Source organism: Panicum virgatum, unplaced genomic scaffold (assembly GCF_016808335.1).
Source record: "Panicum virgatum strain AP13 unplaced genomic scaffold, P.virgatum_v5 scaffold_3786, whole genome shotgun sequence".
NCBI lineage: Eukaryota > Viridiplantae > Streptophyta > Magnoliopsida > Poales > Poaceae > Panicum > Panicum virgatum.
The window spans coordinates 3,973-17,327 of record NW_024376340.1 but is presented as its reverse complement, the minus strand read 5'-3'; the positions used below and the strand labels follow the sequence as shown (position 1 = coordinate 17,327).

General features: G+C 39.8%; 1 protein-coding gene across 23 annotated transcripts; it reads right to left on the bottom strand.

Annotated features, from left to right (window-relative positions):
• Window positions 1-3,282: 3,282 nt before the first annotated feature.
• LOC120694153 lies at window positions 3,283-10,266 on the bottom strand. Of its 23 annotated transcripts, none has more exons than XR_005683344.1 (5): window positions 10,161-10,175; window positions 9,994-10,056; window positions 8,008-8,211; window positions 6,946-7,000; window positions 3,283-5,972 (listed from the first exon to the last, which is right to left on the bottom strand). XR_005683344.1 is itself a non-coding variant. In XM_039977316.1 (5 exons), exons 1-5 carry the CDS (start codon window positions 10,245-10,247, stop codon window positions 4,704-4,706), a joined length of 339 nt encoding a protein of 112 aa, XP_039833250.1. In that variant the 5' UTR covers window positions 10,248-10,266; the 3' UTR covers window positions 3,283-4,703. The 23 variants fall into 23 exon arrangements, 4 of the variants coding, with proteins under 4 accessions (XP_039833250.1, XP_039833248.1, XP_039833252.1 ...); XR_005683353.1 differs by lacking the exons at window positions 9,994-10,056; window positions 10,161-10,175 and having other exon boundaries at window positions 3,283-3,708; window positions 4,681-4,707; window positions 5,893-6,043; window positions 8,008-9,770; XR_005683355.1 differs by lacking the exons at window positions 9,994-10,056; window positions 10,161-10,175 and having other exon boundaries at window positions 3,283-3,656; window positions 4,681-4,707; window positions 5,893-6,043; window positions 8,008-9,769.
• Window positions 10,267-13,355: the final 3,089 nt, after the last annotated feature.

The following is a 13,355-nucleotide window of genomic DNA, read 5'->3' as shown; positions in this document are numbered from 1 at the left end:
AAATGAAAACTTTCTTAATCATTAAAAATAAACTCAAGGTATCCACTGGTGCTTGTGCTTCTCTATGATTGGCATGCATACCTTTTATTCTTTACTAAGCCTGAGCTTGTGAATCATATCTTAGAGAACCCATAATTATTAAGTTGTTGACTAGTGTGATATGGTTTGATGGAAGAATCCTTGATTTATCTGCTTTTATGTTTGGGAAACTTTTTTTTTATCAAAAGGAAAACCTCCATAAGCTTTACAACTCCACGTGTCTGTCCTACCAAAGTCATATGTTGATCTTCATTATACAAATCTTTACACATATGTGCCTTGTTGTTGCATGGAGCCTCTTCAAACTTTGTGACCCTAGTGAGATGTCTTTCATACTTGTTTGATCAAGATCATGTGCACTCCACCAGTTGAACTTCTACTCTAGAAGTTAGCTATGCCATTCCATCCATCCACAAAATAAACTCTATGTTTAATGATCTCTCTCTAGTATCATTCAAATGAGGCATAGGCTATCAAAAAAAAAAGAAAAAGAAAAAAAAGATGGCATGCCCAAGAAGCATAACCCAAAAAAAATGGACATATCAATGTCCATGAAAAAAAAAGAAAGATGGCATGCCTGAGAAGCATGACAAAAAAAAAGTTGGACACATGAAAGTCCAAGAAAAAAAAGAGAGATATACAATAATATAGCCATGTCCTCATGTTATCTAAATAAAAAAAAAGATGGCATGCCCAAGAAGCATAATCCAAAAAAAATGGACATATCAATGTCCATGGAAAAAAAGAGAAAGATGGCATGCCTAAGAAGCATGACCAAAAAAAAAGTTGGACACATGAAAGTCCAAGAAAAAAAGAGAGATATACAATAATATAGCCATGTCCTCATGTTATCCAAATAAAGAAGAGAGAGATTCATAAGAGGAGTATTTCATTTCCACCATCCACCATCCACCTTCCACATATGTACACAATCTTGATCAGCTTGTTTGATTTGTTGTCTCCATGGATCCATTGTTTGATTTTGCAATATATGTGACACAAGTGTATGCTTCCTCTTCTCCTACCTTGAGCTCCACATAAGCTATCTTTAGAAGTAGGATGAAACCAAGCAATGCTTTGGTGAGGATATTTACACAATGAGTGACATGAGAGATCCTATGGAGAAGTAAAGCTTTGGTTGGTCCTTGCAAAAATATTTTTTAAATCCCAGTCATATAGCAGAAAAGTGGAGGAGACTGAAGTCAGCACTGTTCCACTCCTCAACTTCCCAAACAATTCATGGTAGACACATCAAAATTCACAGGTAAGAGTGAAGCTTAGAATAATTTGTATGCAGGTGTCATATCATATGAAGTCGGGTCCGCCTTAGTTCTTGCCTTTACTCGAGGACGAGCAAAAAACTAAGTCTGGGGGATCTTGTTGACGCTCGCTAACGACTCATTTCAGGCATCATCTTGAGCCTAAAATCATGAGAATAAAGTCTCGTACCTGCTGATGTTATCCAGAAAGAGCTAATTCCATGTTTCCTCTTAGAAATATTGCTATATCGGAATTTGGGCAGAAATGCAGGTAAAACAGGCTCCAAACGTCAAGATACAAACCCGACCACCAGAGCAAGCCATCAGCTCCTGCATGAGCGTATGAAAGACGAGCGTCAAAACTAGTGGTAGGAGTTATTACTAACGAGTTCCACAAAGTGTTGGTGTACATTTATGTGCAGATTGCTTATGCTTGGAAATGAGAGGAGAATGCACCCCAAAAGTAAGGTGACACGCCGTTGATCCGAGGCAACAACTCCTCGACGAATCAGACACATTCATAAGGATCTACGGGCCCACCAGAACTACCAAACAGACTTAAGACAGGCCCTTACCCATATACATGACATGGGGGCCCACCTAGCAGCCTTTTGACCAAAGACCGGGGCAAACAGGGCCAGCACACGGTCGGCCGACCCCCAGGTCGGCCGACCTAGTGGTGACAGCCCACAGGCCCCACTGCCTCTCAGATGACACGTGGCGAGGTGTGGTTGGTCCCTAATGGCGGTTTGGCTCATTTCCCGGGCAAGAGGCTGGTGGCTCCCTCCTCTAAATACAAGGGAAGGGGGTGAGAATTAGACACACACCACACTCATCACATCACACCTTCTCTTGAGTTCTCACTTGAGTGAGAGTTGTCTTAGGGAATTTAGGAGTAGAGGTGCTCAGGAGGGACGCCGGTAATGGCGCTCTTCTCCAATTTGTATCTCTACATGAGAGTGAGGAGGAGTTGGGAAAAGTGCCGGGCTTGTCGGCGCTCTTCTCCGCTTGTACCTCGACGGATGCTTATTCGGTTGTAAGTGTTCGAGACTTTCTTTGTTTATTTAGAAATAGAGTCTAGATCGTAAGTTAGCATCTCTGCCTTAAATTAGTTGATGTGAATACTTAGAGAGTAGCATTTGACTCTAGAGTTGGGCTCCGGATAGAAAAGAATAACCCTGTACGCCTCTAGAGTTAGTAGGGAAAGATGTAGACGTGGTGTTTAGGCTACACTATACCACTCAGTTGTCCAATAGTCCCACGGTTTGTAGAGGTAGCCGGCAGGTGGTGACCGTCCTGTTCAAGCCCTAGTAATCCTCCACGTTCGGATATTGGATAGAGCACTATTACTGGAGCTATCGGCTTGTATAAGCCGGTCAAAACCGGTAGCTCGAAGTATAATGGCGACGTGATCACTTCTTCTAGGCATAGATTCTAGATCTTAGAAGTCCTCTCTTTTCTATCCTCCTACACCAGTGTGTGTCCTTGGACTGTCTGAACCCGTAGATAGTGTACTCGCGTTCCCAGTGGATATGATACCTTGGAATACTCTTGGGTGAAAGCTACAGCGGTATCCATACGCTTTCGGATTTTATTCGTGACATTACAAAGTACCAACAAAGAGTTCAGAAAACAAATTAAAATACCAAAACTGTATGTACATATTCTGATTTGACAACCAATTCACATTCAGAGTATATATCAGACTGCATAATTCAGAGACTGATTTCAGAGATAACTATATGAGACTACATCAGTGAACTATTAAAAAAGAATATGCATATACTCAAACATAGTTCGGTCCGCGCAACTTCAAATCTTAAAACATCACTACTGAACTCTGAATAACTGACAAGCAATGCAGGTAGCCAACAATTCAGGGAGGTTTTGTATACCTGTAGTCTAAGTTGCTGATCAACATCAAAACATATTAAAAGTTGAACACATGATACCGAACAATAATTCGAAAAACAAAGACACATTATAGCTAGATGTTCAGCTCTATTAGATATCTCAGTTCACACCTAAATACACATGTGGCAAGCCTTATGAGGAAAAAAAGCATAACTGAAATAATAGGTAGACACTAAGTGAATTATATATCCATCGTACTCCGAATATGAATAGCATACATATTGATCTAACCTTGTGATATACAACATTCTATGTGTGTAACAAGATGCTGACTTGAAGGCCATACAACTTATACATCTGAATATCAAGATGTCGTCCAAATGACACAGTCAAGTGAAATTCACATGAATGGCAGTGGAAGAGGGTCAGATAACAGTGAGCTGTTGGCTGGTGCAGACTGCCTAAGGCACCAAGTGAATTCAAATGGCATTGAGCAGGTGTTTGCTGTAGACAACAGGGTGTGGCAAGTCAATTCAGATATTAGACAAGTTGCTTGCTAAAAAAACATAATGAAAGAAGTGCGTTCAGATAGCAGTGACATGTTGTTTGATATGAACGAAGAATACAAGCTTACAATACCCAAAGTACAAGCTGCTCTAAACATTTTACAGTGACAAAAATAGAAAACTACAATACTGAATTATGGTGTAACTCTAATATAAATTATTTGTAATTTCATAGACACCAATCACAAGTGCTAATTAACAAAAAAAACACCGACCAGCAACCACTACAGCTATGCACCTACTTCTAGTAGCCAAATTAACATAACAAAATACTGACACTAGGAACAGTCAACACCTACATTCAGTCAACGCCTATATTCAGTCAACACCAACATTCAGTCTAGCTTAGAGCAGTGCTATTTTTTAGCAATCACAACTTGCAGACAGTCCTAGTTATGGAATCACATTAGCTAACAGCTAACAATCCTAGAAAACTATACCATACTCATAACTAGATATTGGATCGCTAAACAGAATGTCGCAAGTAAGTACAGCCTTCTAGGTTGTAACCCATTAATTCAATTAGCTTACTTAACAACACCCCCCTCCCTAACAACTGAAATGAACAAAGTAATCTGGAAGCGCTAATAGAACTGGCACAAATTAAATGAACCAAATAATTCAAAGTAATCTACTATGTGGAGAAAAATTAGAGGAGTAATATGTCTAAAAAAGTTTGACATTATGGCTTCTCATTTGTCTAGCATACATATGTACTATTTTACAGTAAAAAACTAGGAAATTACAATACTGAACGAAGATGTAATTCTAGTATAAGTCACTTGTAGTTTTGTAGCCATTGGTCCAGGAAGTGCTAATTAACAAAGAAGCAGCCACGAGAATAACAAAATACTCTATGCAAGACTAGGAAAAACTTTAAAAACCAAAGTGTGTTCAGGGGACTTTAAACACATACTAAAATGCTAATTCGAATCTTTGTAGCAGGAGAGAAGTTCTTTTACCTGAGTTCTCCATCCCTAACTCCTCAACTCCGCTCATGCAATACAAGAAAAGTAACAGGTCCGGGAGAAAATGAAATACTTTGGTAAAATTGGCATAGAAAATCCTAGTGAAGTAATATTCCACCTTTTGGTTTACAGTAACAAACTAGAATTTTACAATACTAAATAAGGGTGCAGTTCTAGTATAAAAATTCTGAAATTTCAGGCCATATTTTCATATTTACTTGATTGCTAGATAAAGCATATCATGCTGCAGATTAAAGTTTCAATAAAAAAGAAAATGAAACTGGACAGTTGCATGATTACTCGATAGCTTCACAAAATATACCATACCGCTAATGAAGAAATAAAAATGACCATTAGAACTAGTTCAGTCCACTAGCATCACATTGCTTCTATGGCAACCACAACTAGCAGGCAGCTGAAATACTTGGGTAAAATTGGCATAGAAAATTCTAGTGAAGTAGTGTTCCATTTTTTGTTTTACACTAACAAACTAGAAATTTAGAATACTAAATGAGGGTGTAATTCTAGTATAAGAATTACAAAATTTCAGGCCACATTTTCATATTTACTTGATTGCTAGATGAAGCATATTAGGACTGCAGATTAAAGCTTCAATAAAAAAAAATGAAACTGGAGAGTTCATGATTACTCAATAGCTTCACAAAATTTATAGTTGTACACTAACTTCAAAACTTACAGAGACACAAGCCTGAAGTTACACAGCATAAGTACAATATGACTTCGAATTTTAAAGTTGTAACTTCATCAAGATGTCATGATGATACTCATATTATATCCTATATTAGCATTATGAGGAAAAATGAAGCCGCAAGATTAATTGATGTCAGGCGCCAACAAGAACAAAACACTTCATAAAAGGCATAAAAATTAAACTACTTTTTGTTTACATAAGGCCACAATAAGAAAATGCAAGTCATAACAACACAAATAGAAAAAAAAACAGATTGCCCAGCCGTAATGTATATTTTTAGTGCAAGATTATTGTCCACAGTACACAAAGGGTATAATTCATGGTTAGTGAACAATCTAGATGTGAACTAATCTGAACTTCCCTCTAATATGAACTAAGAGCAGTCATCATGTTCAAAATTTTTACTAATCTGAACTAAGAGTGGTCATATGTTCTGAACTTTTAGTAATCTGATACATAAGAACCATAAAAATGGTGCTATGGTGCGTGGTTACCTCAGCTCCGGATGCTGAGCAGAGACCTCACTTGCGCTGCCTCGCAGATTTGTAGAAAAGAGCAAGGAGGTGAGGCCAGACTGGATCCGAGCATCAATGTCATGTCACACACAAATGACAAAAATAATCACAAAATCACACACATCCAGACCTGTAACCAATAATATCAAAGACAATTCATGCGTATATACTAGCTCCTTTACTTGCACCATGAATAACAGCTCCTGAAATAATGATTTATTTCTAAGACGAACAATGATGCCTTGCCAATAGAGCCAAACAGATTCAACACAGTACACCATTGGATGATAATGACTTAACAAAACACTAATAAAAAAAGGAAAGATGAGGGGATACATCAAGTCTAGCAACTCAAGACTAAAAATGAATTGAGATAGGGCTCCATGACGAAGGAACAAAATTCAAATATAAGTTACTTGTGATTTTGTAGTAAAACTCAATAAATTACAGTAAATTTGAAAAGACATGGTCGATTCATACATATTTGCATATTCACAATGCTAAGAAACATGTAATTAAAGACATTTTCACGTTAACTTGATTGCTAGAAGCAAGTCATACACAGTAGATGTACCACAAGACTCTATACCATAATATACTAAGACAACACTTACATACAGATCAACACTTACAACAGTCGCAAACTACTTTAGCATAATTATCTAAGACAAGGGAGCTAAAACAACAATAATAAGTTATTTCTAACTAGGAAAAGATTGAAAAGTATGGCCTTAGTGTTTCACTTGAAAGCTTTGATACAAACAATTTGGACCTCCTTAAGTTGTGGATGCAAAAAATTTTATGAACTAAATGAAAAAAATGGTAAAAATATTCTAGAACATATACACTAATTGGTATTAGCAACTCTACAAACAAAAGCTATAAATGTATACAGGTCTAATTTTGGCATGACATGAAAATACATGAAAAAAATGAGAATCTAGCGCAAAATATACCAAGAAACACAAAACTTATTGTTATAGTACACTAAAATTGCATAAGAGCGAGCACTGCAACATTCATATGCATTACCTGTAACTTTTCAAAGTGGAAGGCGGAATTCTGGCAAATTGCCATATAATGGCACCTGTGACATGCATAAAAGAAGAATGGAATCTAGGTTAAAATGAATGGCAAAAATATATAAGATGCAAGCCAATTTCTAAAGCTATAATAGACCAAGATTTTCAGAAAGCATAAAAGAAAAAAACATAAGTGATACAAATAATCCTACACCTATTATATTTATAGACCACACAAGGAAAGAGGTGTTTGTTTTTAGTTACCTGGAAAGAACCTTGTCTATGATAATTAAATTAAATATAAAAACAGATTAAAAGGGTTAACGCAGATCTTACAAATTGGTTAGAAGATAAAACAAGATTACCCTGTATATAAGCTTAACGAGATGAATTGATTCTAACCCAAACAATGATTGATATTGTTAAAATCAACAAATGTAAAAGAAATTTTGGAAACTGAACTTCTGAATTTTGTGTTCAAGAACCTAGGAGCCAATCAGAAGTTGTTAGTCTGAGATGGAGGTTTAGTCTTAAACAATTCCAATCACAGCTACAGGTTGAACCGTTCTGACAAAATAGCTAAAATTCTGAAAACATTTGGAACACGCAGAGAGGAATCCTAAAAATTATAAATTGCACACTTATGCATGATTAAACAAAAAAAACTCTTAGAAGTGCATGCTAGGAAATTCCATCCAAGTCACAGACACAAAATGAGCAAACAATTATAATAACACACGCAAGCATGATTAGACATAGACAGGATATTTATTTCTCGAACTTCAAGCTAGTACAAGTATTTCTCTAAGTCACAAACACAAATAGATAACAACTACAATCATGCACACAAGCATGATTATTGCATACTAGGTGGGGAATTTTATCCATATTTGCATACGCACAGAATTATGAGTTACAATCACACATGCATTTTCTTGTTTGCTGCACAACTACAAAGCGGAGACCTGAGCAGCAGCACATGGTACACACAAGAGGAAGAAATCAACAAGGAAATGGAAGTAGAAGCTGCAGGCCGGGGAGGAAACAAGGAGAAACATAGAACACACTCAACCTTAATCCGCCACAGGGGAGACCGCGCTTGCCAGGAAGCCATGTCACCACCCCATGGTCTTCCTTGCCGGGGTCGCCGCGGATCTCGCAGACACATGCCACTGCGCGCAGGGATCTCGGTGCCCCCTCGCAGATCCTGCGTTGTTGCTGGCACAGAACTGCTGCTGGTTGGCTCCACGTCCTCCGGCTCTTTCACTTATGGGATCTGAGAAGAAATGGCAATGGATCAGGAAGGGGGATGGACCGAGGAAGAGGAACCAAGGAAGTGGCGAGGGCTGCAGGTATAGACAACAGCAAGACCCGATTACAAGATATGCACACAAGTCGATCTGTCCCGTGCGTCGCCGGTCTGACACTGCTGCACGTCGATTTACACAAAAGCAGGATTTCTATCAATTGACAAGGAGCAAATCTGTATTAAATCGTTCCATTTATACCCAAGAAAGGGTTTCTAACAGTATAATTCTCCAAATTCTAAGAAAACATAGCCAGCAGTTCAACTAGCAAGGTGCAAAAAAAAAGGCCAAAGGAAAAGGTAAAGAATTACAGGTGATATTTGCATATACAATGACATAAATTAGATTTGTAGATCACTTTAAACCAGTTTCTGGCATGTAAATATTATTGGGAAACCCACATATCCATTCAATAATTTTACTAGGCTCTAAGCTTGTGCTCAAAATATGGGTGCACTTGAGGATTTACAGCTAGATAAATCGCAATTGCATGTGGCCTAGGACTTGGGAGTCATTGAGACATCGACTGGTAGATCCTCAAGTTTCAATCTTTTAGAGGCAAAAATGATTAAGTTCTATTGCTACAATAAAAGGTTGAAGTACAATCTGCACTCAGTTTACAAATGAATTTCAATCGCAATTAACTGAAAAAAAGTAGGGTACGCATTGACATTACAAATTTATAGTATTTACAAATCAAGCTTCGTTGCAACACAGATCCCTTCCACAACCATCCGTGATGAAGAAGAGCCTTCAAGCCATGTCGACTTTCCCCCTCCCTCCCTATCAACTAGGTACCATAAACAAGGCAATAATATATCGACCATAATTCTCAAAATCAAAAGCTAACAATCCACAAACTGAAGCTAGTGGAACACAAAAAATCCAACAGCAATTAGAAAAAAATTGAACACTATTATGACAAACCGTGAGACTGAATGCAAATCAGCTGCAATGCAAAAATTAAATGACTGCCTAATTCATTAGTAAATTATGATGTAGCTCAGTACTCATTGTAGCACAGCCAATAGGGGCTCTAGCTTGACATGACTAATTTGACAGGGCTAATCAAATTATGATATGTTCAGCAGAAAGATGATCACAGGAAACAAAGGATTGGGATTTCGTGCAGTATGATAGTATTGAGATATAAACTAGAGATTAATTCTACATTGCGAGGGATGCAAAAATAGACAGACATGCAGCAGATTGCTTTGAAAAACAAAGACAAATCCTATTTCTCCGTTGATTTATAAAGAAACAGCTAACCCGTATCAAAACCATGGACCGTACAAAACAAAGATAAAAGTCCTATCTCTCTGTTGATTACTGAAGCAGCAGCTAACTAGTATCTCCATCTGATCTGTTCCACAATCATCGATTGCCCACCATTGAATATCCAAAAAAGGCCATAGATATGGGCAGCGCACTGCTCTCCGATCTCTCTTTCCTTCGTGTGCCTCAATTTGTCATTTCTACCAAAGCAACTTAAAATATCAAACAAAAAAAATCTAGCTAACCCAACAACGGATTTACCTATAGCAGAATCCAGTTGGGGGGGGGGGGGGGGGGGAGGGGGGGCTCTGCTGCTAGGATAGACGACATATGCAAAATCAAACCCAGAAAAACCACATCAAACTCGAAAAATTATGGGTACCTCGAGGGGGAGGGGAGATCTGGTGATAGGGATTGAAGACAGATGCAGATGGAGTAGATAAAAACACCAGTGCACGAGAGGATGGACAGATCACCGGCGGGGAAAGACGAATCGCAAGGGGATCGCCGGCCACCTCCCCCACTACCCCCAGCCTCCACTGAACGATACAAACGAGGTTGAAGATGGAGTAAAACGAGTAAGGGTTAATTTTGCCGGGCCCGTTAACGCGTAACCGGGTATTCACAACAAACAAACACGAACCCGGTTGGATGAATTCCATAAAATATGATCACCACGGTGCGTCGCCGATCGGACGCGTATGCGCGTCGACTGAGTGATAAGCACCATTTCAGTCAGTTGACAAGGAGCAAATCTGTTTATTATATTCCAGCTAGCTAAGCTGCTAGAGGCACGGTTAGCTATGGGCGCGTTAGAAGTTATTAAAAAACGCTGTTGACGCTCACTAATGATCATTTCTGAGTGTCAATATTGTCATAATAAATGGATGGACTTGCATTTCTTACACTCATGCCACTAATAAATCACTGAATTCTATATGTTCCTCTAGATTTCTATGAGTGCAGGTTTTACCTGAAAATGGAGGGCAATCATACCCTTTCGGCCAAAGAGCAAACACCGACCAATCAGACATCGGCACACATGGATCAAAAGGCTACCAGAGAAGACATCCAACAGGAACGAAGCCAAGCCACACACCATTGACAAGTGGGCCCTGAGAACAGCCCATAGGACAAAGGAGAAGGTTGGTGGGCCCACTAGGAGGCCGGCCGATCTACAGGTCGGCCGACCTTCCCATGGGCCCCACCACCTTAAGTCTGTGACGTGGCAACCTCCCATTGGCTCACAACGTCGGTTCAAGTGGTTCTATGCTGAATTCACGGCCGAGCAAAGGGTGGCTCCCTTCTATAAATATGAGGGGAGGGGCTCCATTTCATGGCATGGAGAAATTGGTGTAGAGCTACTCCCTCAAGATGTAGTTCATCTCCACTTGTAGAGGTCTTAGGACTAGAGGAGTTCAGGTTCGAATCGTAGTTCGAGGTCTTAGAGTCTTCGTGGAGAGTCCGGTATGTCTTTTACCTTCTCTTTATGTAATTCTCTGAGTTTGTACTAGATGCTTATTTATTCTATTCAGTACTTTGGTTTATATGCTCTGTTATGTATGTGATCCTTCTTGTGAGTTATGATTGTCTTGAGTGATTTATATGCATAGACTAGTTCGTGTATCATGGCTTTGTTTCATCTTCCTTAATTGGGCGCTCTAGAACTAAGGCCCTGGATAGACAAGGGTGTCCTTGCGCAAGGCTAGAGTGGTGCTCGTTAGCGCAGGTGTGGTGCCTGAGTTGATGACCACATTTGAACGCAACTCTATCCCACGGTTTGTAGAGGTAGCCGCAGGTGGTGATAGCTCTGTCCGAGCCTGAGTAATCCTCCACGTTCGGATAGAGGGGTAGGAGGTACATAAAGCCGTTGGATGTGTCAGGCTCCTCCTGTTCATCTGGATGCGGTCTCTCTAGTCCATTGATCAGGCTTTTCCTTTGTGTATGAACGACTCAGTTTGGTTTGCTCATGAGAGTACAATAGATTATGGCTCTAGTTACCCTTGATCTTGCTCTTTCCTCTCCGATGTCCTAGGCATATTATCTAGTTGTGCTTGTATGTTCACTACCCCTTTTTACCATGAATATTGTCACCCTGTTCGGATCATTGACATTAATCCATTGTGGTTCCTCCTAACTTAACTAAATTCTATACACCGCCGCCTTCCCTGCGGAAATATAAATGACACCCCGGGTTACTCTCGGGTAAAATGCTACGGCAGTACTCTGTGTTTTTGCAGATTTATTCGTGGCCCATGAAATACCTGCCACCCCATTGACGTCTACGGACGCCATCGCTGGTTTTCAGTGGTGACGTTGGTAGGCGTCAACAAACATTTTTGGCGCCGTTGCCAGGGAAGGCACATGTTAAAAGAATTTATTTAAAGTAAGGAAAATCTCTATGGTTAGTGGCCAGTGATCTAGCAGGATAACCATGCTGTCTTCTCTTTGTGTGAGGACAGGGGTAGTGTCCTATCAATTTCAATTCGCCAATGATTTTCACAATGAATCTGAGTCGACTTCAAGACAAGCGTGACTTGGCACTATTGATTTTGGGAAGTCAACACTTCAGCAGTTGAATTGATCATGATTGCATCCAACCTTGAAAAAGGCGCACATTCTCTGTTTGCATGAAGTGCTCTATTGCCGTTGCCTGATCACCAACAACAATGAACACTGCATCAATCGAGAAAGCGACCACATTATGGTGCAACCCAGGTAAGTAATTTCTAACATTTCAGGGGCAGTACCATGGGATGATATGTATCATGAGAAGTTCAACCCGATCAAAAAAGGAACAAATGATAATCCCGAGTACCCCAGACATCACATCAAGGTACAAATTTTTCTGATGATTTCTATGAAGCGGTGTCACACTTTGGAATTATTTCATCAAGCTAATCAAGGTTGACGGGATAAAATGTCTTGTTCAAAAGACTCTAAATTTTGAGCCCTTGCCGACAGGTAAATCGGTAGTTATCCCATATTTGATTTTAACCATTGCATGTTTGAATTTCTCTCATTTCTATTTGATTCTTGCATGAGCATTGCTTCTTTTGCATGAAAAACCCTTGCATATTTTGTTTTCTCATATTTTGCATCATAAATCCCCATGAATCTTGGAATTAGACAAGTGCCCAAGGGGCAATTTTGGAAGAAAATGGCAAGCCATAACAATTTGGAGTGTAGTGCATGCATGAACTTGGATCATTTTCATGTCCAAATGCATTTGGGGGCCACTCCTAGGCCTACACCAGCCTACCCCTGCACTCACTCATTGCATTTTTGGACCATATGGCGGTCATTAAGCATCACTGAAAAAGTGGGAGAAAAATTGGGCCAGCCACAGGCCGGCCGACCCCTTGGTCGGCCGACTCAAGGGTGGCACCCCTCTATTTAACCCGGTGCACAGGGAGCCCATGGCACTCCCCTTGTCCGAGTTCCACCAGTCCCACTTCGTGTTCTTCCTCCCTCTGCTCTCTTTGCTCTTGTTTCTCTCCAAGTTCATAAGAAAAAGAAGAAAAAGATTTCCCTCTTTTGCATTCTTATTTGCATCCCATTTGCATTTCGTGTTTATCTTCTTCTCTTTGCAAGAACGTGTTTGTGGTGGTACCACAACCCCGCAAGAACGGTTTTGTGGTGCGTCATCGCCTATAAGAACGATTTTGTGGAGTGTTATCACCCACAAGAACAATTTTTGTGAGAGGCAACTATGCCCCACAAGGATTACTAACTCTCTGGACAGCTGACTTGGTTTTCACTAACGCTCACATAATCCTTCCGAGTGTTTGGTTTGTCTATTCGTTGCAATGTCTTTTAGGAACATCGGAAGGAAGGT

Coding starts and splice junctions, on each gene's coding strand:
- LOC120694153 (XM_039977314.1), bottom strand. CDS start 10,247: ATGGTGCTTATCACTCAGTCGACGCGCATACGCGTCCGATCGGCGACG. Junction 10,057..10,160: donor TATGGAATTCATCCAACCGG/GTTCGTGTTTGT, acceptor TGTATCGTTCAG/TGGAGGCTGGGGGTAGTGGG. Junction 3,657..5,892: donor GCTCAGCATCCGGAGCTGAG/GTAACCACGCAC, acceptor TGTTGTCTACAG/CAAACACCTGCTCAATGCCA.